Here is a 26,155-nt window from a genome sequence, read left to right as displayed (position 1 = left end):
AAACGTGCAAGACTAATTTCAGAAGAAAGCATGGTTGAGGATGAAAATAAAAATTCTAGAAACTCACCACTACTCATCTTCTTGCTAGACCACTACACGTGCTTAACCTTAGTCTGAAGGCCAGGAGCTTGAATAAATAGAAGGTCACAGAAAAATAATTACATTTTCAGGTCCATGAGCAGCTGACTGCAGCTGTACCTGCATGATTGAACAAGTGAACCGGAAATAAGATGAAGGCCAGTAAACATTTTTTCTGTCTGTTTGAATCATTAAAGAGCCTCAAAGCTGAGGGGAAAAAAAGCCCTTCCTTTCACATCGTTGTCAAAACAATGGAAAAATAAGCTATACACTGTAAATAAGCCTGCTGAGGAAATTGCATCATCCCCCTACTTTCCTTCACACATACATAAAGAGACTCACACATGTTGGTGTGATTTGTCACCATCAGTCGAGGCACGGACACGCTTGCTCTAATGGACAAACACTCTTTGTGTGCTAAACAAATTAGCTCCATTACTAAGAGACAGACAGCATGGGTGAGAGAGACAGATGGAGACAACTCAAAGGTCTAAGATATGGGAGCTAGCGGGAAATTGATTCAATAAAAGCTAAACAAGTTGCCAAAATGAGCAAGGAGGAGATTTATACCTTTGCATTACCCACAAAATAAGCATATGAACCTGGCGTTTCATCCCCGTTTGGAGCGTAAGTGTGTGCGAGCCAGACGAGACATCCAACCCCTCGTGAGAGAGGCTAAATGTGCATTAACGTCCATCCGTCATTCACTCGTTACTCATTCGCTTACTTACACTCACACACACGCTCATGCACAAATACATGAAGGCTGATACACTCTAATACACACACTTAACACCACCAGACTGGATGCAAGCGAGACACATTTATCTCGATGCAACTGTGTGGAAGTGATGCTGAGTGCATCAGCGAACTTGTGTTGTTGTGTGCGTGCGTGTGGGTGTATGTGTGTGTGTGTAGGAGAGAATGTGATCTGCCGGGTTTCAGGTCAAAGCAATTCTCTGTCGAATGATTGGTTCATAATCGGATTGACAGGCTAACTCCCTCTCCTCGTCTTGTCCTCTCCTTTCTTTCCCAACATTTATCATTCTTGTTTCCGTCTTTCTCATGACGCGTCGTCCTGATGTATACATTACCGGCTTTTTATCCCGACTGCTCACCGCTTGTTTATCCTAGATGCCCCTCTTCTCCATCCCATAATAGAAACTCATCAGTCTGTCTGGGCTGTGGATACATTACTTGCTCTCATCTCTGCCGGTGGGTTGAGAGGAAAGAGAACTTTCTGCTCTGCCGGTGACGGTTTTAAATAGAGATAGACCAATATGGGATTTTTTTTTTTTCTGGCTGATTCCAATTATTAGTAGTCAAGGAATCCGATAAACGATATCTGGAACCGGTATTCATTTTCGGCAAAAGGGAAAATATTGGCGTCAAATCAAAAAAAAAAATCCAAACTCAAACTCTTTGTCGAAATGACTTAAAGCATATTAAATTCGACAATAGACATCTTTGTTTTAAATTTCAAACAAAAAAATCAGGGAGCTCCCAGGGTCATTGGCATGTCTTAAAAAGTGAAATGAAAACATAAGCAAGTGAATAGCTCCCTAGTTTATCTTTGCGTTGAAAACAAAAGGTGTGCAGAGTTACCAAGGTCAGCAGCATCTCCCTTAAAGGCAACTGAAAATTCAATTAAATAGTTCCCTGAAGTTAACACAGTTTTGATTTGATCTCTTATTGGCTATCAGATTTTCCAAAAAGGCCAATGTTGATATTCATAAAAATGATATATCGGTCTATCCCTAGCCTTAAACTCTGTTTTTTTTTTCTGGAATGGCAATAATAATGCTGTTTTTTTCACCACTGACAGAATAGATAAAGTAGAAGTGGGTCCGATCCTGAGATCCCGAGACCATGCCGAAACACGGTGTGAATGTCCAACTCAGTGAATACTGTTCTAATTTGGCTGCTCATGCCTTAGATCAGTATGAGAGCAGTACAATGTCATCATGTTTGTGTTGCTGTTGCTAAATAAGTGTCCACTTGCAATGTTGTGTGTGGCTTATGTTAACTGTGGTGGAACCTGTAGTGTTGTTCAGGTACGTTGAAAAAAAATTACAGATCTGACTTTTCTACTCAGATCCAGTACCCTCCAGAGCCGAGGTAGAATCTAATCCATTGTGACATACTGGAATATACAGTACATGCCATGATTAATAACAGTGACAAAGATAGCTAAATGATAATAATCATTATTCGAAACTTTGTTCATTTCACTTGTCTAACGGAAAAGTGCCTCACTCTCGTAATTTATTACTGCACTTCCATAAATCAGATCTTATTGATCCCTGTAGTGCAATTGGTTTTCTAGTACTGTTCAGCAGGCACTTAGTGAAAGAGCATAATGCATACAATTACAAAAATATACACACTGTGAAAGTAAATTATTATTGAAAAAGAACACTATTGCTATTTTGACATCATACAGTGATTTGGAACGTAGGAACAGAATATGTACAATTAGAATGTGTAGTATAAGATAATCAACATTAATTTCATGCTTGTAGATGTTGAGATGATACATGATACGATGCAAATTAAAAAATAGAGATACTGTTGAAAAGTGAATCAAAAGTACTCCCATGTTTTGCATGTGCACAAAGCTTGACATTTATGGTCTGGACATAGTGCAAGATGTCACCAATGAACTTAATCAGGATTGCTCATGCATTCTCTGATTTATGGATGACTCCTTGACAAGCCCCACCCTGGGTGATTTTTTTTTATGATCAGCGGTGGCCATATTTTTTTGATGGATCAGAAACACTTTGTCATTCTGAGACTCCGGACGAGCTACTCTGACTCACGAAAGAGCAGAAAAGCATGCATAATGCAAACCAGGACTACATGTTGGAGAAAAAGTGGATTTGAAGATTTTCACATTTGAAAGTGTGCTGCTTTTGAAAACATGTGTAAGATAACGGACTACCATTCTTATTAGACAGCACATCTGTACAATAACCGCACACATTTCTTGAAGAATGATTTCTCAAAGCTAACTAAGTGTTACAATATGTAGAAGCCTATTGAATCCTCAATTTTTATATAGGAGTTTAACTGTTTGTCATGACACGGTACTCATGTTCTAATAGTTTGCTGAAGCTAGGCCTGACCAACCAGAATATACTTACTTGTCACCAAGATGCCACCAAAGCAGTACAGTTGTCTCTTGCTATATCGCCGTTCACGTTTTGTAGCGTCAAATGCACCACCGTTTATTTTATCGTACTTATATCGCAGATTATTCACAATATCCCAGGATTTTGTGGTGATTATTTTTCAAACAAACTGTTACTGCAGATCAATAAGCGCAAACCGTGAGGAAAGAGTACATAAAAGACAGAGAATGTCCAAAGAATGGGATAATTTCACACTTAATAAAACAAATTAAAGCGCAATGTGCCTTTTGCAAAGTCCAACTGGCTTAAGTTACGCAACTGCACATCTACAGTAAAGTAAACATCATTCGCTAATTTAATATAGCCTATCACCGCTAACTAGAACAAATTGAAATCCTCCACCTGCGGTCAAGGATATAGACACAGTGCATTGTCACTCGCTTGAACTTGAACAAATATAACAAAACAAACACATTTTCACACACGAGCTGCCGTTTGGCCCAGCTGACGCCAAGTCACTCAATGCACAGTGGCTAACATTTTAGTTAAAGCCACTTAACAGCCCTCCAAGTCTACACTATCATTCGCTTACCCTGACATGTTTTGACATGCCGGGCTCCACCTTTCAAAGTCAAACGTGTTAAGTTACAGCTAGGCATAGGTAACACAGTACTGTAGAACTTGTCCATGGTGATCCCAAGTGGTCAAAATGAATTCCTGCACCTCAAATGCATATGCTGTAGTATGATTGGCATTAAGCTTTAAAACATATAAAATAATGCAATTAATATTTGGCTGCGGATTTCATCTTTATCACGGTGGCGGTCTGGAGCATAACCCCGACAATAAACAAGGGGTTACTCAACCGTACTGTTATTGTTTAGGACTAACCACAAAAATAGCTAATATGTGTTTTGCATTGATAGTTTTTAAAAATGTGAAAGGGAAACCCTCGAATGCCAAATGTGAATATATGGTGGTTCAATGTACATACTGGAGTAATTTCCTCGTGCTGGGCAATGTAAAACGTTTAATTGGGTGATTCCAGGTTGTTAACTTTTTGGCTCGAGAGTGTACATTTAGTGTTATAGTCGGCGTTCGGGTGAAAATGCAGTCGGCGAAAGCCACATTCAAACACCTATTTGGTTGTATTTGTAGGACTTTGTACTATTGCAGATCCCACTTAAAATCTTAGCAGCTGCTGTGGATCTATACTTTTGTGTCGCTCAGCAATCAATACCACACACGCCTATGCACATGTGTACACACATCCTGAGAGGAATCTTTCTTATCGGCAAACATCAGATCAAGCAGATACACTTGACTGACTATCGGGGCCAGATGAACTCTCCATGAGGGGAGTTAGGATCAATGTTTTTGCTCTAAAGCCAAACTCATCTGGACCAGGGAGTATTGTTGTGCCCAACCAGCTGCTCTTCAAGCCAAATTGATATTAACATACTGCTAAGGATCAGAGGATCTACTCCCGAACCGGCTGTGTGCTTTAGTGGACTAGTGTGACAAGAGAGGCCCCTCCGGCCGAGCTCCCCTGCCGGGCTTGGGAGACAAAGACGAGTGCCCGTGTTGCCAAACATGGGCCTCACTCATCACCCAAGGGTCAGGAACTCAGAATAATCTAGCCCAAACAGGAGGACACACACACACATACACACACTTGGGGATTAAGGCTTTGATATGACCCTGCTTAACCTAGCAGAGGAACAAATAGCGGGGTGTCACCGGGGGAAAAGAGCTGTAGGAAAAGTGGAATGAAGAGGAGCGTTTGGAATGACGGTGGCGCTTGGTAGTCGGATGAAAAGGCCAGGGAGCATGTGCTCGACCCACAAAGAGCTCCTGCTTGCCTGCTAAAAAGGCAGAAAGAAGATTTTGAAGGTTTAGAAATGGACTATATGATCAAAGCAGACAAATGGTGGAATGGATGAAGAGACCTTGCTGCAGTGAGACATTATGAATGAGCGTGGTGCTCATAAAGCGGACACATGCTCTTTGATCCTCTTTTAACATTGGTTTTCAGGCCTCCTCACAGGCTAGCGCCAATGGAGATAAATGACCAATGATCACACTAAACATCAATCAGCAGATTTTTACCTGCTTGCAAAAGTACATTTTCCCAGCTCAATATCATATTTGTAGTAGGCTACTAGTGAGGTTGTCGAGGAGGAGGGAGAGTCTAAATTGGTCAAGGCAAGCTGACATTTTCTCTTTAGTCTAACTTACTGTTGGGTCATGAAACGCAGAATAATTTCACATATCGCCTCAAGGCTCAAAGGGTTGTATTTTTACCTCTCTCAACAAATTTAGACAAGCTGGCTGTCCCCTCTCAGAGACTGTAGGGAAAGCTCACCATCTAGTGGCCAAATATGAAAGACCATAAACTGCTGCTCTGTACAGAATGTGCATTTACACATTCAGTGGAAAAGAGAGTTAAGATGAGTGTGAAGGTGTGAAATTGTGATGCTGGCGGATCCGGACGACCCTGTTGTCCCTAAATTTCAGGGGCAAGAAAGTAGTACTACTCACGTAACCTAACACCAGTGATTACTTAATTTTGTGTGTCTGTCTGACTTGTTGTTCCTGTAGGCTAATTCAAGAAATGTACGTGACTGGCATATGACTTCCACCGACCCCCACCCACCACCCACACTGGTGTGGCAAATGATTCAGGGACAAGCAACCAAGCAAAAATGCGTGGCACGATGTGGAGAAGAATTTGAGAAATGATATTCATGCTGTAGGTTGTAAAATTATTATTATTTTTTCAGTCTGGCATCTATAAAATTCCAAATAAGATTAAGAAATGCTTGTCATAGTATAGTTAGTCATAATTTGAAAGAATCAGAATGGCAGAGTTGCAGCTGGTGGCTTTGCATCATTTATCCCCAACTACCGCTTTGTGTGTACGCAATTAAGAGTCATTCATGATGGAAGAGCTATGAATTCTCAGAGATACGTCCATTTTTTTTCTTCTCAGCTCGATGTTTACATTGCATGTGTTTGTGCTGTTAATGGACAGAGTGATATTGAATATATCACAATATATGGAAAAGTTTTTGGGGGGGGGTGTCACATATAACATTCTTATTTATCTCGGGAAATCTGAGACACTCTAAGAAACTCACAGGAACAAGAAAATAAACCAAGGGAATATTTAGGACGTAACTATAGGTCTGAACGATTATGGAAAATACAATACAATTTTATTTATATAGCGCATTTCATAACAGCTAGAGCTGTAACAAAGCACTTTCCAAACAAAAAAATAGCTATGATACAACAAAATGGAATAAAATATACACTAGACACCGGAAAAGAGTCTGAATCTCAGCCGTGATTGGTCGTTGTGAGCACTTGTGATGTCATTTTCAGTTCACAGAAGACAAAATGGACGCCCCCTGAGATGGATAAAAACAGGTGGATTAACACTTATTCCACAAACGCAATATGTATCCGAATGCCCTGTTTCAACTAGTGGGCTTGCGTAGAACATATTCTTGAAAAAAAATGTTTGCATTGACTTTGGCTTTAAATCACTCACTCAACTTATCATATAGATGGATAAATAAATAAAACATACATGTATAAAATTAAAGCTTAGACGATCTGCAGTTAGTAGCATAAGACACACCAGCTGGTAGGAAAAGTAAAATAATGCCTATATGCCATAATTGACAATTCCGGCCTTACGTCAAAATGACGTTACAAATCAAGATGGCTGTCAAGTCGGTAATACCAAACTAACTCTATGCCTATTGAAAAGCAATGAACTTTGGGTTGTTGTCATTTGATTTGTGATTTTTTTAAACTACATGTACGTAAGTAATGATGCAAGCTGGTTAAAGCCTAAATTATGTAGGAAGGAAAACAGTACATTTTGGGGATTGGCATAAAAATAATTAGTTGATCTTTACAAATTCAAGTCGATTTATTAAGCAATTGAGGCAGTTGTGAGTGCATAACCGGTATTTGTCATTGTTGATTCTTCCTCATATAAATGATTGTCTAAACAAGAACAACATGACATCAGCTATGGGAAGGTGAGCTTCATTCAGAGAGAGTCCCCCATTCAAATTTTAATCTAATATTTAAAAAAAAAATGATGATGAATAAATTCTCCCCATATTCGATCAAGGAAGTGTAAGGCCCATTACTGTTAAGTATGCGATAATCAATTGTGATAACTCCCATCATCATGTGATTATTTTTGTTGATGAAATAATCTAGTCCACAGTTAAGCAGATCATGAATTCGTTTTGTAGGAGATCCTCCACATTTTGCTGCGAACAATGACAACTTGACCTCAGTAGCCTGACAGAACTACAAAAAGCTATAGAAAGATTAAAAAGGTACTCTCCACCTCTACTAATCGGCCCATTTTACCAATCTAAGGAGAAGGGAGGACAATTTGCTAACTATAATGGCATTGGCAAGAAAGAGACAAGTTACTGAGGCGGTGAAAAGCCAGTGCCTCAGAAATGATCGCGCTGGATCAGCTGTGGCATTGCATGCCGCCCAAGCGTGAAGAACCGCAGGCTGAGCGCCATTATAATTAAAGCATTTATTGATTAGACTTTAGTGTCCTTTGGACCGTATGCCAGAGGCGCCGGGTGGGTCAGTCACTCTCACAAGACATCCAAAGCACCTCAGAGCCACGAGAGCAATGTCTATGCTAATGCCTATGGTAATAGAAGCCTTGCTTTACGTCAATTATTGACGCCTGCTCTAAATGGCAGCTTGAACCGCAATTGAAGATTTGTGTGCAGGGGTCAATAGCAATGAGATAGATCCCGGGCAGGAGGTCACTTTCATTTCAACCTCACCGCCTTCAGGAAATGACTTTGCTAATTGAAATATTAATTAGAGGGAAAATGACAATTCTCAAGAGGGATTTGTGTTCATCCTGTGCTATTGCCTAGGAATATGCATCTATAAAGGCATTTGGGGGGGGGGGGTGTTAGGATCAATTTCTTGGTTGATGAAATTAAGTGAGCAAACAATAAAGGACAATAATAAAAACAGGTCAAATAAAATGCTGTAGTCTGACATGAGAAAGAGCCTGAGCTGTTGGAGCTGAGGATAAAATGCGTGAGGTTTTATGGACCTCTAGTGAATCCGAGGGGCAGAACATCATGCTGATAAAGATCAGTGTATCGATCGCTCGCTACTCTTACATATCAATTCAAAATCATCTTTGCTCTTCAGAATACTGTCCATAAGGACAGCTGTCTTAAAATGCTTCAACCTCCAAGAGCAGCAACATCTTTTATTAAAAAAAAGTTTGACGTCCAATTATTTTCCATGGCTCCAGATGAACTTCCCAGAGTGTTTACAAAGATAGGAGGAAGGAGGAGTACTCTCTGATTGTGAGGGCAAGGAAGAGAAATGACACATCTTTATCTTTCGGGATGAATCAAAAACATTCCTCGAGAGGCAAGAGAGAGAAAACGAAATCTTGATACGACTGCAGCCGAGTCCTCATTAAACAAAGAGAGCCAAATTTATCCATCAAACATCCTGTAACTTCTGCAGCACACATACAAAGCACTCATGGGTGAGCTTGATTTGTCTCTGAGAAACCCTAGCTTTCAAATCTGAATATTGTATTATTAAAAACTATTCATATTGTTCAGCAGTCTAGTTCTTTGAAGGTTATTATGTACGTATTCCAATATCTCCTTTTGATGACAGTGCAAAAAGCAATAGTCCGGCATGTTGTTTTAAATTGATAGTATTTAATGTCTTTTTTTTACACTTTTGAAGATTCAAAAAATAAGATGTGTAAACCACATTATCAACTCGATTGACCATTACGCTACTCCTTAATAAGTGAACAACATTTTGCAGAATGTTTGTTTTTGTTTTGTCATAACATTAAGAGTGACTGAAAGAGTGACCCATAAAGTCCATGTAAGATGAAAAAAGAAATTGATACAGAGAAGAGCATAAAAACAGCACTCTATAATATTTAGCTTTATACAAACATACAGAAATGTCATGATTAAATACAATTAAAAAGTTTAAACATTCTTGTCACACTTTGCATTTATTGAATGACCATTGTTCTGCTGCCCGCCTTCACCACCTAGTGGCAGTATGAGACAGACAGATTGATATGCTGTACATGGACATCTGTACAGTCAAGATGTTTCCGCTCTTTGCAGAGGACAAAGATTATATACGCCGAGTACTGATGTATTGAATGTGTTGCTGCACCGTTTTTGTTCAGATATCGGTTGCAGTTAGCGGTAGCATTTAGATAGTGGACTAAAGACAGCTACACTATGAGGTTGTTTTGAATACACTCTTTTGACATGTTTTCAGCAACAATCTTTAAACATGCATGGTGTATTTAGATACAAATCGCTGAATTCATTTTACAGGGTCTTTAAAGTTGAAAAGGGCAACAAGCTACAAGAGGCTGCAATGTAAGTAAAAGTTTTGGGGCCCATCTCACTACAGTCTCCCTTAGGGTCAATTAAGATGTGAGTCATACTGTAAGTTGGGACGAAACCTTCTATGTTCTAGCTTTCACTGTACCAAGACATTTTGCGCAATTTAGTGCTTCCACAAGACGTTACTGTTGATGTGATGGCCAATTGTCACAATCCTTGTCCACTGTGTGTGATCAAGAGCCCTTTTAAAAGTTCTTCCTGGGCTTCCTTGTTCTGTTTACTATGCGTCGCGAGGTGAGGATGTACCTCCTCACATCCATACCTGACAATCTGCTTCTCAACCCTACGTGGGGTCGATATCCAACGAGGATATGAGAGTCAGTATTGATTGCAATTTCCTGCCATGCAACATTCCAGTCTCCTGCTTTATCAAGAGACTAATTCCTATCAGCGATGCTGTCATCCTGCCGACAGTCCCGGCTGCTGCCAGGGTGACAGCTAATAAATTAGAGTGGGATGAATAATCCAGGGAGGCAATAGTAATGATGAGGCTGGGATATTGCAAGTTGAGAATTATGGAGATCAAGTGTGAAAGCCTTGATCAACACAGCAGCATACAGTATGTAATTACCATTGTGTTCCTAGTATATCCTTTCAGGTTTTTTTTTTTGGTTTTTTTTTTTTCTCTCTCGCTACACCTTTCCTCCCATTCAATCTCAAATTTTTGCTCTCTCGCTACGCCTTTCCTCCCGTTCAATCTCAAATTTTTAATCAAAATGAGCCCATAATGTCATGTGTTTTAAGACTGAAGGCACACAGATTCTTCCCTTAACATGGTCTTAGCGGTTGTCTGAGGTAGACAGACACTAATCCAAATGTTGTCTTTCAATTCTTTTTCATTTACTCCATCCAGATCTCTGCTCAGGTGGGCATAGTGATAGGAAAGATTGGCATTTGCTACTAATCAGAACATGAGCTGGGTTTAGAGTGATATTTCAGCTATTTACACACCATGTAGCCATGTAGGTTCTGCTTGAGTGTCATCGGTGTGCATGCTTGTTGATTGTAAAATTTAAATGTATCTCAACAACACTCAGATTTCAAATCATCTTTCCCCACTCAAAGGAATGGAAATGCGGCTAATCTGTTCCAGTATCGTATTGTATAAAAACATTCAGTAATAACATTTTCTCCCCACTTAACCTGCATACACGGAAAGTACAATATTATGAATACTACTAGGAATCTTATGAGGGCAAATAGCAGCGATCAGCAAACTATTGAAAATCATTCTCATGGATATTAGATCACTCTCCTCTAAAGTCTTGCAAGTTAATGACGTTCTCAGAGACCATCATCTTAATATGATTGGTGTTTGCGACACCTGGTTAAAACCAAATGAGTTTTACCGGTAAATAAGGCCTCTGGTCCAGATTTTTTGTGTTCACATGTTGCGTGTCCTCTTAAGAAGGTGGAGGTGTTGCCCTTATTTCCAAATCTGCTCTCGAACCCAATGTTTTTTCATCTCTGCAATATCGCGAAGATTCGTCCCATTCTGTCTGCTAGTGACCAAAGAACAAAGAACAAGAGATTCAAGATTTTGTTATGTCTCGCCTTTACTATTGTAACGTGTTGCTTTCTGGTCTTCCCATATAGTATAAAAAGCCTGCAGTTAGTTCAAAATGCTGCAGCTACACTCCAGACGAGAATAAGAAAGTTCGATCATATTATGGCTCACCCCGTTTTCTGAATCGGAGCCTGTTTGTTAGTTGAGTGCAGTTGAGAGCAAGTGGCAAAATGGCTATTCACTGAGAGGGACAAAAATGGGTGGATTTTACTGCTTTACTCATATTCCACAAACGCAATGCTATGTTTCGACTAGTGGGCCTGCACAGAACATTTTCTTATAAAGACATTTTTGGGGTTGAATTCTTCTTTAAATGATTTAGAAGAATTCACGTTATTTTTTTCATACTAACGTTTATATGAGTGGCACACTGTTAATGTGATATAAATATTGAAATATGCTGAATGAGGGCATAAACGTGAATAATCATCAGATTTAAAAACCACACGTTGTTTCAGGTGCCAATCTGTTATGCAAATCTAATTATTGTCTGTAATAAATGGGTGAACGAAAGGCATTAACTGTGCACTTTGTAGGTTGTCGCTTTTTGAAGATGAGTGAAGTTCAAGTCCATTAGTATATGAGGGCGCAGCCACATCAAATATAGCAGATACGCTCGCGACCAGGAAAGTACTCCGCAAAGACTCTATTAAACTATATATTGCTCTATGTTAGACTCTATGTATCGATGTATATGCTGAAATAACGACCGTTGTTTTAAACAGTATAGTTTCAAGATTATCGTGTCTGTGTCCTTTTTTCCATGTTCTTGCTTTCCTCACTAAAAATGCAAATGGTGTTAAAATGCAAATTTAAAAGTTATAAGCATGATGACATGTCAAGTCATGTATGTCTAGTCAAACTCAAGTTTGATTGTCAATTAGATACCACGTCAAGAAAAGTCACTCTCACGTTTTTGGCAAGCAAAGCATAAGTCCTAAAAATAGCAACTCGAGTCAAGTCATATGACTCGAGTCTCCCATCTCTGCTTCTCAAGGTCTCTTTCCCCCCCCGTATGGGTTTTTTGAGTTTTTCCTTACACCCTCGGGGGTTTTAGATCAAAGGATGAATATTTGTTAACTGTGGGCTTATGAAGCCTTTGATACACTTTTGTGATTAAGGGATTTATAGATCAATTTGGCTTGACTTGATAAAACACGAAATATGTACATTCAAATGTCAAATTTGTAGAAACTATGCACATGACCTCCTCATTGATGGTACTATTACTTCTTGCAGTAAGCACAGCAAATAAACAGCAATTTGGGGTGAATAGCTGGTAGAAAAAATTGTGTTGTGACTTTTAACTGATTAGAGAAATGTGTGTAAATGATCAGCTCAAGGGCTCAGCACTGTTTACACATTCACATTTCGCATTGGTCTATGCATGACTATGTGTGTGGTTCGCTTCTCTGGGTGTAAAAAAAAAAAAAAAAAAAGACAACAAGAGTGTAAATTGACGCGAGCTATGTGTGACTATTTCCAAGGAGGTGAGTGAGTGAGGTGAAAAGAGTATTAAAACCATTGTTTCATTGTGGGTAGAACTGTGGTGAGTGGTCTCCTCACTCATCGAATTTCACCTCCCACTATAGAGCAACCACATCCACAGAAGAACGACTTCATGGAAGAGGTGGGAGTTCTATATTCTATAAGAGCCACTGTCCTAAACTTGATTAATTGAATGCGCTCACAACTGCTCAGGCCATAATTCAGTCAACAGTATCTGTGTTGTGCCTTGTCCAAAGATGAGACTCAACCTAATTCTTCTCTGCTTGTCCCTGTGGATGACCTCGGTTCTCACAAGTGAGTTTTGTCAAAAGTTAGAAATAATTGTTTGATTTGAGTGTCCAAATATGTCTATGTAATGGTTCTCTTTGTATTTGTCTTGTACAGCACACGGGCCTGCTTCGGATTGCTGTCCTGGCCTGTCCAGGACCACAGTGCAACTGCAAAAAATTAAGAGTTACGTTATTCAGTCTGTGGGCGCCTGCTCCTTCAAGGCCATAATGTAAGTAACTTTACGACTATAAAGATGAAAAGATGCATCATACATACTTCACATTTATAGAGCAGGTTATGTAAGTTTTGTGTGCAAAAAGGACAATTTCAAATAAACTCTCCATGAGAAAACACAGGTAGGAGCTGAAAATATTCAGTTAGAAAACCGTTATGGGAATTAAAGGGAATTGAAGGAAATTAACTGGAAATATGGGGTAATTTTATAGCAACATACAAAAACATAATATTAGTTGAACAGATACAGAAAAGCATAGACATAGATGTCGTTGGTCTTGTTCTTGTTCAATTTATTGAAAACTAAATGAATGAATGGAAATTGTGCTATAATTTGGATGAAGCATCCTTTTAATGATTTTCCACACCACTATTTTATTTAATAAAAAAGACTGCTCTGTGTCATCATTATAATATGACCATAAATTACAGGTTTTACACTCACGAAGGCAAAAGGATTTGCGCAGACCCCAACCGTTGTTGGACACAGAAAGCCATGTTAAATGTGGATGGAGGAGTTTTGCAGCAGAACGAAGAGACTAACAACAAATCAGCAAGTGGCAGTGGGACAACTGTACCATGCACTACGTTAAGAAAATCACAAGGGAAGAAACGTCGATTGGGAAAGATGAGGCAAACGAAAAAAGGCAAGACAAGGGTGTAGACGCATTTGAACCAATGTCCTAAATAAATGTGGTTTAACATTGATTTGTATGTATAGTATGTCTATGTGTATGTGCATATATATATATATATATATATATATATATATATATATATATATATATATAAAATTATATACAAAAGTTTCTTCATGATTAAATAAGTACTTTGGAAGTCTATGGATTTCCCCGATATATATATGTGTGTGTATGCAATACATTGTTTTTATGTACATTCTAATATGAAATATTAATTGTTACACATTTTTATCCCCTCAATGAATAAGCTGCCGTATGATGTACGTAATGTGTAAAGGCTACTTAATATAAATTAATGAATACTGTAATTATCTGAAGATTTTCATGTGCAATATTTCACAACACATACAGTATACGCATGGCAGAGTTGCTACATGTTAACAACGAGACATGTTTGGGACACACAAGAAGTTCTTTGTACTTTTCCTATAGTGCTGTCCCAGTTGTACAATGTGTGTGGAATGCAAGACCTAAGGAAAGTTTGATAAAATAAAGAAAAAGTTCTTTTTAAACCTGCTTTGCAAAATTCATTTTGGTCTTGGATCGATTTGTCTGCTTTCACAAAGCCCTCACATAAACCTGTACACATGTACACATGAAGTACAGTAGGTCTTTTGAAAAGTTGTCCTTTAATGATAACCCTAAATTCAGCAACATGGTAAAATGTGATGTGAGTTTAATGTAGCGTAATTTAGAATACATATACATGTCTTTCTCTGCAAATTATTCATAAACTCACGGCCATTGTTCATTACACTTACATAGTACTCGTTACACTTTGAAAACCACAAATTTACTTGAGTATGTAGTCACGCAACTGCCACATAAAATGCACCATGGGCTGGTGGTTGGGGGAGGTCTATATTACTGCCACTGACATGTGCATCAGTCTGAAATTAATCAACTCACCTCCTCAAAGCTTCACCGAGAAAAAGCAGCACTTGAACTTCTCTTACCACACATTTTATTGTAACCCAACTTTTCTGGACTGGAAGCCCCCCAAAGTTCCACCTGGGCAGCCAGACGCCCACCCTGACTCATCTATGTACCAGTGAGGGAGGGAGGTGTGGGGGGCTGTGTAAAACATCGGAATACCATCTGAGTCATTTGTGGTCAAAGACATGCAGTATTTCATTCACTCCGCTTGATGAGGGTAGCGCTCTCGCATATCTAAATAACTCCTCAAAGAATGGCTGCATCTCAGATTTGACAGCTGGCGACTCTCTTTCATTTATTTTCTTCCGAGAAGTGCCTTTCAAAATCCTTTCTTTAATTAAGGATCTCTTGCAGACATTGGCTTGTTTCCAACTTTGTTAAAGAACCATTCCCAATTTCTTAATTTGCATGCTAGCTAGTGCTCTGTTTCTGGTTGACTTGGCAAGGCTGTACTGGAGGGGTGACCGATTTCTTTACTTTTTATTTTTATTCTTTTTTAACTAAGAGCTACTTTTTGCAAAGAGCTACCAGGTTGACATGCACTTCTGAAACAACATTTTTGCTCAAATTACCTTTAAGTGTATCTTATTATTAATATTTAATGATATTTATCAATGAGAAGGCACTGATAATGTCACTGATTTCTTACAGTTATCATCAATGATTTAACAAGGTATATGAAACAGATAAATATCAGTATGAAGCACTTTTTTTCTGTAAGTCTGTTGCTGTTTACATTTTGAAATGATCTCTTGTACAACATTCCTAGGAAATCACATTGTCCCATCACTGGTGATATATTTTTAGAAAAGGCATGCAGGCTACTAATAAGCTCTTTGAGGGTGACCTGATGCCTCCGGACATCATGTCAGTGACCTCCCACGCTCCCATACATACTTGTGTGACCCCGTGGAATGTAATGAAAGTCTATCCAAATGTATTTTCTAGTTGGTCAACCACCATATGAGCCATATCACTATCCAGGCCCGTTAAACAATTGTCTCAATCTGAACATGTTCAACAAAATAATAGCATGACATGGTAAAAGTATGGTACTGGAAAAGAGATCTTAATATTTAGATTAATTGAAAATACACTGAACCATATAATTCCAACTCTTTTTTATGTTTTAATGTAGAAAATATGAAGACATTACTGCAGTTCATGAGATACTGTGTGCTTCCTTTTTGTGTCGAGCTTTTGGGCATGGCAATTCTTCCCATCAAGGTATGCCTTACTGGTTTGGGTCCACAACTTGTTAGGATCAGCGCAGATTCTCTTGCCTTGTAATGTGATGAAACTGAGAAATAATTACAAAAGAAACACAAGGATGAGAACATTTAATACATTTTATAGCATTGGTATGTTAAAAGACTGACGCCCTATTAAAACATTTCCTACATCATCCTTTTAACTTAAAAATAACGTGATACCATGCCAACATTTTTTTTATTTTAAATTTAAAAAAAACATGAGACTCATTTCATTAAACAACTGAGATATGAATCTGAAAGTCAATTTAAAAAGTAAAAAATTTCAATAATAACATACTGTACAGCACACAACAAATGGCCCCTGGGGTGGACTTTGGACACCCCTGATTTCAGGTGTTGTGTAAAATAGTGCCTAACCTTCATTGCAATTCATTAGTCAATAATAAATGTAACTTACACCACAACATGCAAAGAACAAGAGGGGGGTCGTTGGATGTAGTACTTGGTCAGCAGATCTCGATGCACTTGTGTGTCTGAGATTTTGCGACAACAACTCGCTAATCCACCTGACAAAAAACATGGAGGGGGGGGAAATCGTCAAATAAATAACACATCATCTTATACTGTATGTGAACAAATGTGACACAGCACCTACCTTGAGCTAAGGCACGGGGCACCATGGCGGCAACCAAAAAAAGGGAGACCAAGTTAAGAGCTGTCATCGCACGTATCGGATGTAATCAGGTGTGAAGTGGATGTTTGCGCTGCGGGCCTTTTAAAGCCCGCTAACATCATCAAATACAGGAATTTATGTCACTTGCAAGTCAGGCATGATGCACCCACAGTTGCACTTACACCTGGAAATAATCAAACCTTTTTTTCCTCCCACAGAAAAAGCCAAACCAGCCCTTGGCCTTCTTTTCACTCAAGACTGACAGTGTCAATGGCCTACTTTTCCGTTGCAGGGGCATCACATCAGTGCACATTCTATTTAAATTACAATACACCCTAATTTGTGAAAAATAGCCAATGTGTCATCTTGATTTTCATGATCAATCAAATTTCTAGCCTTCGTAAATGACGGGACAAACAAATGCACTTTTTTAGCTTTTGTTGTGTATTTTTATGATAGATTCAGCAGAGGTGGGGACTCAACACATGACGGTACTTGAGTCAGTCTTAGGTCGCCAATTTTAGGACTTGGGAATTGCTTGGCTAAAACATATGAAAGACTTGACTAAATTCATCCATCGTTGTAAAAGCCACAAAGACAAATAAGCCATGTGAAGCTACACACAGTTTAACTAACTGCTAGCTAGTCAAACATGAAGTATTTTTTATTTATTTTTTATTTTTTTTGTCAAACATCACGATGCAATCTTCATGTTGCTTATGCATTGAATTGAGAAGAGAATAAATGAATGGGCAATACGACAACTGGTTTGGAAGCATTAGGCCTGCCGCACACTAAGCTACGCAGCCAAATACAACTGAAGAGGACTGTCAAAAAAATACAGTTTGCGACTCTTCGTTACCAGAGGAGGGCATTCCCACTGACTGACCGACCAGTCTGTCTGTCCGTCACTGACGGACGCCCATTTTGCTGACGTTAGACGACAGAAGGGAAATGATGTGCTAAAAAGATGTGCTAAGCTAAGTTTTGATGCATTTTTATGCTTTATAAAACATTTATGTCTGAATATTGGGGGGCTTGGAACGGATTAGGGCATTTACATGGAAAACACGTCTCTACTTACAAAATTTTCTACTTAAGAAATTTCTTCCAGAACCAATCAATTTCGTAAGTAGAGGTACCACTCTAAATTATTTTTTATTGAACCACAAAAACATTGTCACGAAGGAACACCGAGCAATATCAAAACAAAAAATATATATATAAAAATATATAAAAATCTAAAAATATATATATAAAATGTATATATGTATATATATATATATATATATATATATATAAAAATATATAAAAATCTAAAAATATATATATAAAATGTATATATGTATATATATATATATATATATATATATATATATATATATATATATATATATATATATATATATATATATATATATATATAATATATTAAATATATATCTGGTGCCAAAATGCACGGATGCAGTCAGTGAATGATGCGATCGATCATTGTCAACAACCTCTCAAACTAAACACATTATTTTTGTGCTAATCCGCTACTTACTTGACAATCATGCCATGTTTTTGTGTTTTTCAATACAAGTAATACAATGAGTCCAGTATAGGGTATGTGGGGTCTCAAAACCCGACACAGGGTCACAGTATAGCTCTCAAGACTTAAGTGACAAGAGGCAGTGTCTATATTTTATTCTTATTTCACTCAACTTGTGTAATTAATCCAATCTTTGACCTTTAGTGTACATGACAGCAACCAAGTAGAACAGGCACATATTAAAAAGTTCCCCATATAGACGATAATGTTGTCAAAGCACCCCCATGCAATACAAATAATACAAAAATGTCACTTTGTAAAGAAATACTACACATATGCGCACAAATGGCTTGTCCTCCCAGTCAGCATTTGTAAATGCTACTACACAGACCTCGACGACAATTAACAAAAGTCCTCTGTTTTTATCGATGACAAGTTCATCATATTCAGACAAACAGAAATGTTATCTTTGTTAAAAAACTTGAACTTTGAGAAAATTTGAGCTTCCTCTGTGTGCCGAGATTACTCTCTTATTGTGTTACTATTCTGTGTAGCTGCTGTAACAAAGAAATTAGCAACTTTAAAGATGACATTGTATGAGTTTTTCCTAGTCATTTTCCGCATAATTTATTCAATGCATGTATAGAAACACAACATTCCGCCCATCTTAAAAATATAATTCCTAATTGAGTTATTTTCAAATGATTGCAGCATGCATATTTGTTCATCTGGCCTTGAAAGCTTGTGAAAAAAGTGCGTTTTCTTTCTAAGAGAGAAAGTGATGTTGACAGAACTATTTGTGGTATGTTAACGGATATACTAACCAAGTTCCCCTGAAAGTCCCCTTGTTTGTGGTCACTTGACGTGGTCTTTACGACATGAACGGAAGTGTATATAGTCACATGGGTCTGTTGTCAACTTTTTCCTGCCTACACAATGATAGAAGTATGCTAGGTTCACTTATATTCTTCACCTTTAATTCATTAAACACACTAAAAACAAGTCCATCAAACAACTATTTTTGGTTGTAAATAGTTTCTTTGCATATCTAGTGAGGCTCTAATAATTTTATTAGTAGTAACCATCGGAGTTGGGGCATTGCATCCATGAGTGTTATGGATGTCGCACCCCCCTCCCTTTTTTTTTTGTGTTTTCTACATGAAACACATAATAATTTTATTAGTAGTAGCCATAGTAGTTGGGGCATTGCATCCATGAGTGTTGTGGGTGTCGCACCCCCCACCCCTTTGTTTTTTTATTTATTTTTTTTTTTAATAGCATTGCTAGCAGTGTCAAATGACATTTTGTTCTGTATATTGTATGCTGCGTGCCACTTAAAACTACCCTTTCTGTCAAGTCTGGCTCTTGGGATACCACTGTTTTAGCGCAGAGCTGATCGGTCGACACAAGGGTCCTGGTTGACGAGAACAGGTGAAAAAAACAACCTAACAAGCAAGGCAGGGCATAAACCACGAGAAAAGAAGACAACATGAAACAAAACTAAATATAAACTAGACAATAAAACGATCACGAAAAAATATTGTAATGTGTTGTCCAATCTACAGTATTATGTTAAAACAAACAAGAATAAATGACCCAGTAAAATAAGTAGTCATGACAAGAGTAATAATTGTTGGTTGTCTGTTTAAGATTCTTCCACACCAACACAGCAGACCGTTAACGTTTGCTTCAACTCTTTTTCCATATGAAAATCTCTGTAATGACCACAAAGTTATTGATTCTTCTGACACTGTATTATTATGAGTCAGTATTATTGCCATCTCCATTATCTCTGCAGAGGTCTGGAATCCAATGAGTCATTTAGAGAACATTTCACCAGATCTTGTATCTGTAGTAGTCTCTATCTTTACAGTAGATTCATAATCTCTGTTTTGTCTGTCATGGCCCTTAAAAATGAGTTTTTATTCATTCATTCACAATGTACGAATCACATGACACCTTTCATAGAAGTGGGTTCTTGATTTTAGTGAACGCTTCCTTCCACCTTGTGGGTTGCACTTCTTCTTTTCACTTGCAAATAATTGTAACGTTTCATTCAGAAACTTCTGGACATTCTCAGCTGTGTAATATTTACTGTCTGCGCTGTATTGACACACATTGATGTCTTCAAACTGCCTTAGAATTATCACCCCTGTTAGGAAACAGGATGTGGCCTTCTTCAGCTCGTCCAGCCTCCATTGCTTCACAGTAACAATTTGTTTTGCCGATAGAATTGTTTGGATTAAAAAGCAAGTAAAATAAGTAAAAAGAACTCTGTCGCTGGTTATCTTTTCGTTTTTACTTAAAGCTGTAGTCAACCCAAACATTTTTTTTTCCAGAATATGTTCTGTGCAGGCCCCCTAGTTGAGACATGGCATTCTGATTAATATTGTGTTTGTGGAATATGAGTTAAGTAGCGAAATCCACCCGTTTTTGTCCATCGCAGGGGGTGGCCATTTTGTCACTTCTGTCGAGTGAAGATGACACCGAATTTGCTCAGGGCTCAGGTAATGGCCAATTACGGCTCAGCTTCAGAAAACATGTGAGCTGTGATTGGCCGTTACCTAATCCCTGCCTGAGACACTGTGCTGTAATTTTCAGTTGACAGAAGTGCCAAAATGATCTCCCCCTGAGATGGCTAAAAACGGGTAGATTAACTCTTATTCCACAAACGCAATATTTGTCAGAACGTTTTGTTTCAACTAGTGGGCCTGCCTAGAACATATCCCGGGAAAAAAATATGTTTGGGTTGACTTCCTTCTTAACCACTCGCCATAGAAAGAACATCCTCATGCGGCTACGACGCTCTCAGTCACTGTCTGCAATCAGCAAGCTAACCTTAGCTCTTCCCCAAATACAGAGGTCTTTGAACAATGATACCATACTTACTTGACATTGATAGCCTCTGACTTTAACATGTCATGTCATGTCATCTTCCAAACCGCTTATCCTATACAGGGTCGCGGGGAGTTGCTGGAGCCTATCCCAGCCGTCAATGGGCGAAGGCAGACTACACCCCGAACTGGTCGCCAGCCAGTCGCAGGGCACACATAGACACTGTCACTGAGCGGGAATCGATCCCACGCTGCCCGCACACAACTCAGGCGTGTGTACCACTACACTATCAGCGGACTTTGACTTTAACATGTTTTCAGAAAATCCTTGAATACCCTTTATATCGACTCCACACATTTCCCATACAAACAGCAACAATTTTCATGTCATGTTGCCGATAGAAAAAAATTTTGGGGGCCCATTGCCACCCTCCCCAGAAATTCCCCCAGTCCGCTTCTTGCCCACAAGTCAGCAGGGATAGACTCCAGCTTCTCCATGACCCCAGTGAGGGGTCTTCAATCTCATTAGCAAACAAGTTGAGACTTGTAACAACGCTTTTCTGACTAATGACCAAATGCAAGCGGATGTTTGTGGTGGAAACCTCAGGATTGCCTTCCTTCCCCTTTCTTTTTGATCCAAGAGAAATACAGCATGACACATTGACAAGTGATGAGCATGTGCATGTATGTTTTTTGCTGAAATCATCAAGATAATAACTTTACTGCAAGGGTGCAATTCGTATTTCACAATGAGATTGCTGTCCACAGTGAGTCAGTTGGGTCAAGACAGGACATAGTCCTGCCATATTCAACAGTTACATAGATGGAGGGTTAATCAATAAATGATCACATCAAATATGACCTCCTATCTCCTTTAAAGAGGGGGTCAACCCAAAAACATTCTTTACAATAGTATGTTCTATGACCCTCCACTAGTCTAAACATGGCGTTCTGATTAATATTGTATTTGTGGAATATGAGTTAAGCAGCAAAATCTCCCCGTTTTTAACCATCTCAGGGGCTGTCCGTTTTGTCACTTGCTGTTGACTGAAAATGACATCACAACAGCTCCATGCTCAGGTAACAAGCACTCACGGCACACCTGTTTTCTGAAGCTGAGCCGTGATTGGTTGTTACCTGAGCCCTGAGCTGTTGTGATGTCATTTTCAGTTGACAACAGGTGACAAAATGGCCGCACCCTGAGATAGACAAAACATGTGCGGATTTTACTACTTAACTCATATTCCGCAATCACAATATCAATCAGAATGCCATGTTTAGGCTAGTGGGGCTGCATAGAACATACTATTGTCAAGAAAATTTGGAGGTTGAATTCCCTTTAACAAATTTCAAAATGTATAATCTCTCGTGTGTTTGAAAATCAATGTTGTAATCTCGTTTGCAGTGGTGTAGAATTGCATTGCATCATTCTGACAGCTGTTTCTAATATTTTGGTTGTCTTATTTAGCTGATTGAGAGGGGTATAGTACCTAGGGTGAATATCAATAGTTTCCCATTGATAATCGTGGCTATAAAATACAGTAAACTCCTACTACTCACAAAGGAATATTTACCAAGTGAACCTAACCATGAATAGCAAAAAACAGCAAGTCATCAACACCCCTAATAGTATTGTATTCATAATTTAAACTATGAACCAATTTGTTAAACTGGGTGATGTTTCTTCATCTTATTTACAGTATATATTGTTTGTGGTGTCCCCCAAGGGGCAGTTGGTTCTACAGTATACTGTTTGTTGACATTTGTAAGGTATTGGCTGTACCGAAACTGGTGTTGTTTGCTGATGACACCAATATTGTATTTCTATTCTGAGGAGAATTTAAATGACCTATTGGATGAAATCGCTGAGGGAATGAAAAAATTCAAATCTGGTTTGATAGAAACAAACTATCATTAAACTCAAATAAAACAAAAAATAATGTTGTTTGGGAATTACAGAACAGATATAGTCGGTGGGGTGCAGATTGACAGGGTTCGAGACAATACATTTGCAAGTGTTGTAAGAGATGAGAAAAATGAGCTCGAAGCCATCAAATATACTATATACACGCACAAACACACCCCCACACACACCCACACACACACACACACACACTAAACTATCGAGAAGCATTTCTGTATTAAATAAAGTTAAATGGCTACATGATTATAATTCACTCCACATCCTGTACTGTTCCATATTGTTTCCATAGTTTAGCTACTGCATTGAGAATTGGGGTAATAACTACATAAATTCCGTCGGTTGACTAATAACTTCATCCATAAAATTGGTCATCTAGACAACTCTCGGCACTCCGTATCGGTGAGTATTGAATGAGTGACTACTCGTACTCGTATCGGTCTGAAAAAAAGTGGTACCGAACAGCCCTGGTGTAACTAATCCAACATGTGCTGTACTATTAAAATGGATTTACATAGCCAAGCTTGATAATGAATCTTGGTGGACATATTGTATGGTCAGATTGAAATATGTGACTGTAATGATGAAATCAAGGGAAAGAAGTGCGTCACCTAACTGTGTCCCCTCCCAACATACACACATTGTCAAATACAAGATGAGCCCTTCGGTCTGTTTGCTTCCTGTTTTTTTCTTATAAAACCCAGAGGGCTGACCAGTGGGGATCAGAATTCTCCTCCTGCCAAATCAAACAGCCAGCTTTCTCCAAGACCATCTGGACCATCTCAAGAAACAATCATGCAAGTGTGTAGCACAAAACTGGCATGCTTGGCTCTTTTCATAGGCTACCTGGCATTGACTGCTGCAGGCCCTGGTAAGTCATCTGATCCGGCTGAATGTGCATACTTCACATTATGCTTCGAGTGAAATATTTTCTCTTCATGTGAACAGGAATTAAGATTACCTCATGCTGCACTAAAAGCAGCTTGGGGCAGATTTCTGCTCCTATCGTTGGCTACAGGATCCAGAGGAAGAACCTTCCTTGTATCCGCGCTATCGTGTAAGAACTGCAAAGATCCTTCAATGCTTGATTAATCCTTTGTTGAACGAAAATAATTTGAGCGATTTCCTTTATATGCCACTCAGATTTGAGACCACTGAGGGAGAAGTTTGCAGCCACTGGAGGCAAGAGTGGATTGTTAAGAAGATCATGGAGCTCGAGTAAGTTGGCTTTTGACTGTGACTGTTTCCATGATTATATTGTTTTCACGCATATCTCATGTTCACCGTAAATCTGATGTGATGTGCGTTTGTATGTTTTACAGGGAAGCACGGAAAGCCAAAGTAAACGGCACTTCTTCCTACCATCGCGGAGAGACAAACACAAGTGCCTTATACTAATTTCAAATATTTAAAACACTGTTACTGTTTTTAATTTAATATTTATTGGCATCAGTTTTATTTATACATTTTTGCTATGATACTCTTATTTACCAGTTCAGAGTGAATCTGTTCTTGTCTAAAAGATGGACGATGTAATGGTGAAAACAGTGTTCTGTTGTTTTTCCTTGAATAAAAATCCCATTTTCCTGATCATAATATTTTGTGGGTTATTACCTCCACCAATGGCGTTTTCAGTGTTGCCTGTCAAATGAGATTTTGAAATTAAATTTTGCACACCATAGAGAGGTGTGTTTTGAATGGTGAAAAAAAACACCAAGTATATAAAATGAAGTTTCAAAAACATGAAAAATCAAGCCTTTCTCTCGGCTCTCAAATGCTATAGGAGTGTCTGCTGAAGGTGCTGAAACCACACCCCACGACCTTTATAAATGGATTCTACTTCGACTTCTACTTGCTTAGGAACAAATCTTTGAATTCACTTTACAAGCTCTTTAAATAACGAACAGCAACATTTGGGCAAGATTAGACACACATCAATCAACATTTTGCCTTCTTTTCTGGGTCATCAGCCAAGGAAGAATTCCAGAGTGAATCCAGAAAATTGCTTAATTGATTTTCGTTGAGGCATTGCAATTTATTTCATTGAATGATGCATGAATGTCCAGGGTACTCAAATATGCTTCACATACAGTAGGTGCGAACACATTTTACCCCCCTCCCACACACACACACACACACACACTATTTCTTCATCTTTTAATAGTTATAACAATCCCTGATGTTAACAGACACTTTTAGAGAGATACAATCTTGACCCACAGCTCATGACCATAGGTGAGAATAGGAACATAGATCGACCGGTAAATTGAGAGCTTCGCCTTTCGGCTGAGCTCCTTCTTCACCACGACAGACCGATACAGGGTCCGCATCACAGCAGACGCTGCACCGATCCGCCTGTCGATCTCCCGTTCCATCTTACCCTCACTCGTGAACAAGACCCCAAGATACTTGAACTCCTCCACTTGGGGCAGAATCCCATCCCCCACCCGGAGAGGGCACGCCACCCTTTTCCGATTGAGGACCATTGCCTCAGATTTTGAGGTGCTGATCTTCATTCCGACTGTTTCACACTCGGCTGCGAACCGCTCCAGCGAGAGTTGGAGATCGCGGCTTGAAGAAGCCAACAGTACCGCATCATCTGCAAATAGCAGAGATGCAATACTGAGGCCACCAAACCGGACCCCCTCGACACCTCGGCTGCGCCTAGAAATTCTGTCCATAAAGGATATGAACAGAATCGGTGACAAAGGGCAGGCTTGGCGGAGTCCAACCCCCACAGGAAACGAATCCGACTTACTGCCGGCAATGCGGACCAAACTCTGACATCGGTGGTACAGGGACCGGACAGCCCTTATCACGGGGCTCGGTACCCCGTACTCCCGAAGCACTCCCCACAGAACTCCCAGAGGGACACGGTCGAACGCCTTCTCCAGTCCACAAAACACATATAGACTGGTTGGGCAAACTCCAATGCACCCTCGAGGACCCTGCTGAGGGTGTAGAGCTGGTCCACTGTTCCACGGCCGGGACGAAAACCACATTGCTCCTCCTGAATCCGGGATTCGACCTTCCGTCGGACCCTCCTCTCCAGCACCCCTGAATAGACCTTGCCGGGGAGG

General features: G+C 39.2%; 3 protein-coding genes across 3 annotated transcripts; 2 read left to right on the top strand and 1 right to left on the bottom strand.

Annotated features, from left to right (window-relative positions):
- Positions 1 to 12,911: 12,911 nt before the first annotated feature.
- Positions 12,912 to 14,336, top strand: LOC147140790 (C-C motif chemokine 13-like). The gene is made up of 3 exons (XM_086043743.1): positions 12,912 to 13,052; positions 13,143 to 13,257; positions 13,695 to 14,336. Exons 1-3 carry the CDS (start codon positions 12,995 to 12,997, stop codon positions 13,924 to 13,926), a joined length of 405 nt encoding a protein of 134 aa, XP_085899869.1. The 5' UTR covers positions 12,912 to 12,994; the 3' UTR covers positions 13,927 to 14,336.
- Positions 14,337 to 15,888: 1,552 nt separating this feature from the next.
- Positions 15,889 to 16,896, bottom strand: LOC147140789 (monocyte chemotactic protein 1B-like). The gene is made up of 3 exons (XM_086043553.1): positions 16,769 to 16,896; positions 16,571 to 16,679; positions 15,889 to 16,199 (listed from the first exon to the last, which is right to left on the bottom strand). Exons 1-3 carry the CDS (start codon positions 16,833 to 16,835, stop codon positions 16,052 to 16,054), a joined length of 324 nt encoding a protein of 107 aa, XP_085899679.1. The 5' UTR covers positions 16,836 to 16,896; the 3' UTR covers positions 15,889 to 16,051.
- Positions 16,897 to 23,819: 6,923 nt separating this feature from the next.
- LOC147140788 (uncharacterized) lies at positions 23,820 to 24,671 on the top strand. Its single transcript, XM_086043273.1, has 4 exons — positions 23,820 to 23,946; positions 24,024 to 24,132; positions 24,219 to 24,293; positions 24,398 to 24,671. The coding sequence occupies exons 1-4, from the start codon at positions 23,871 to 23,873 to the stop codon at positions 24,471 to 24,473; spliced, it is 336 nt and encodes a 111-aa protein (XP_085899399.1). The 5' UTR covers positions 23,820 to 23,870; the 3' UTR covers positions 24,474 to 24,671.
- Positions 24,672 to 26,155: the final 1,484 nt, after the last annotated feature.

Source organism: Filicampus tigris, chromosome 10, assembly GCF_054856515.1.
Source record: "Filicampus tigris isolate MCC_2025a chromosome 10, RoL_Ftig_1.0, whole genome shotgun sequence".
NCBI lineage: Eukaryota > Metazoa > Chordata > Actinopteri > Syngnathiformes > Syngnathidae > Filicampus > Filicampus tigris.
The sequence above is the reverse complement of the archived record's forward strand: the minus strand, read 5'-3'. Positions and strand labels throughout refer to the sequence as shown.

What these genes read in the sequence shown, in the direction of transcription:
- LOC147140790 (XM_086043743.1), top strand. Translation starts at nt 12,995, where the DNA reads ATGAGACTCAACCTAATTCTTCTCTGCTTGTCCCTGTGGATGACCTCG. An exon ending in GATGACCTCGGTTCTCACAA is followed by an intron (nt 13,053 to 13,142) that starts GTGAGTTTTGTC and finishes TGTCTTGTACAG; the next exon opens with CACACGGGCCTGCTTCGGAT. An exon ending in TGCTCCTTCAAGGCCATAAT is followed by an intron (nt 13,258 to 13,694) that starts GTAAGTAACTTT and finishes CATAAATTACAG; the next exon opens with GTTTTACACTCACGAAGGCA.
- LOC147140789 (XM_086043553.1), bottom strand. Translation starts at nt 16,835, where the DNA reads ATGACAGCTCTTAACTTGGTCTCCCTTTTTTTGGTTGCCGCCATGGTG. An exon ending in GCCCCGTGCCTTAGCTCAAG is followed by an intron (nt 16,680 to 16,768) that starts GTAGGTGCTGTG and finishes GTTTTTTGTCAG; the next exon opens with GTGGATTAGCGAGTTGTTGT. An exon ending in TGTTCTTTGCATGTTGTGGT is followed by an intron (nt 16,200 to 16,570) that starts GTAAGTTACATT and finishes ATTATTTCTCAG; the next exon opens with TTTCATCACATTACAAGGCA.
- LOC147140788 (XM_086043273.1), top strand. Translation starts at nt 23,871, where the DNA reads ATGCAAGTGTGTAGCACAAAACTGGCATGCTTGGCTCTTTTCATAGGC. An exon ending in ATTGACTGCTGCAGGCCCTG is followed by an intron (nt 23,947 to 24,023) that starts GTAAGTCATCTG and finishes TCATGTGAACAG; the next exon opens with GAATTAAGATTACCTCATGC. An exon ending in AAGAAGATCATGGAGCTCGA is followed by an intron (nt 24,294 to 24,397) that starts GTAAGTTGGCTT and finishes TATGTTTTACAG; the next exon opens with GGAAGCACGGAAAGCCAAAG.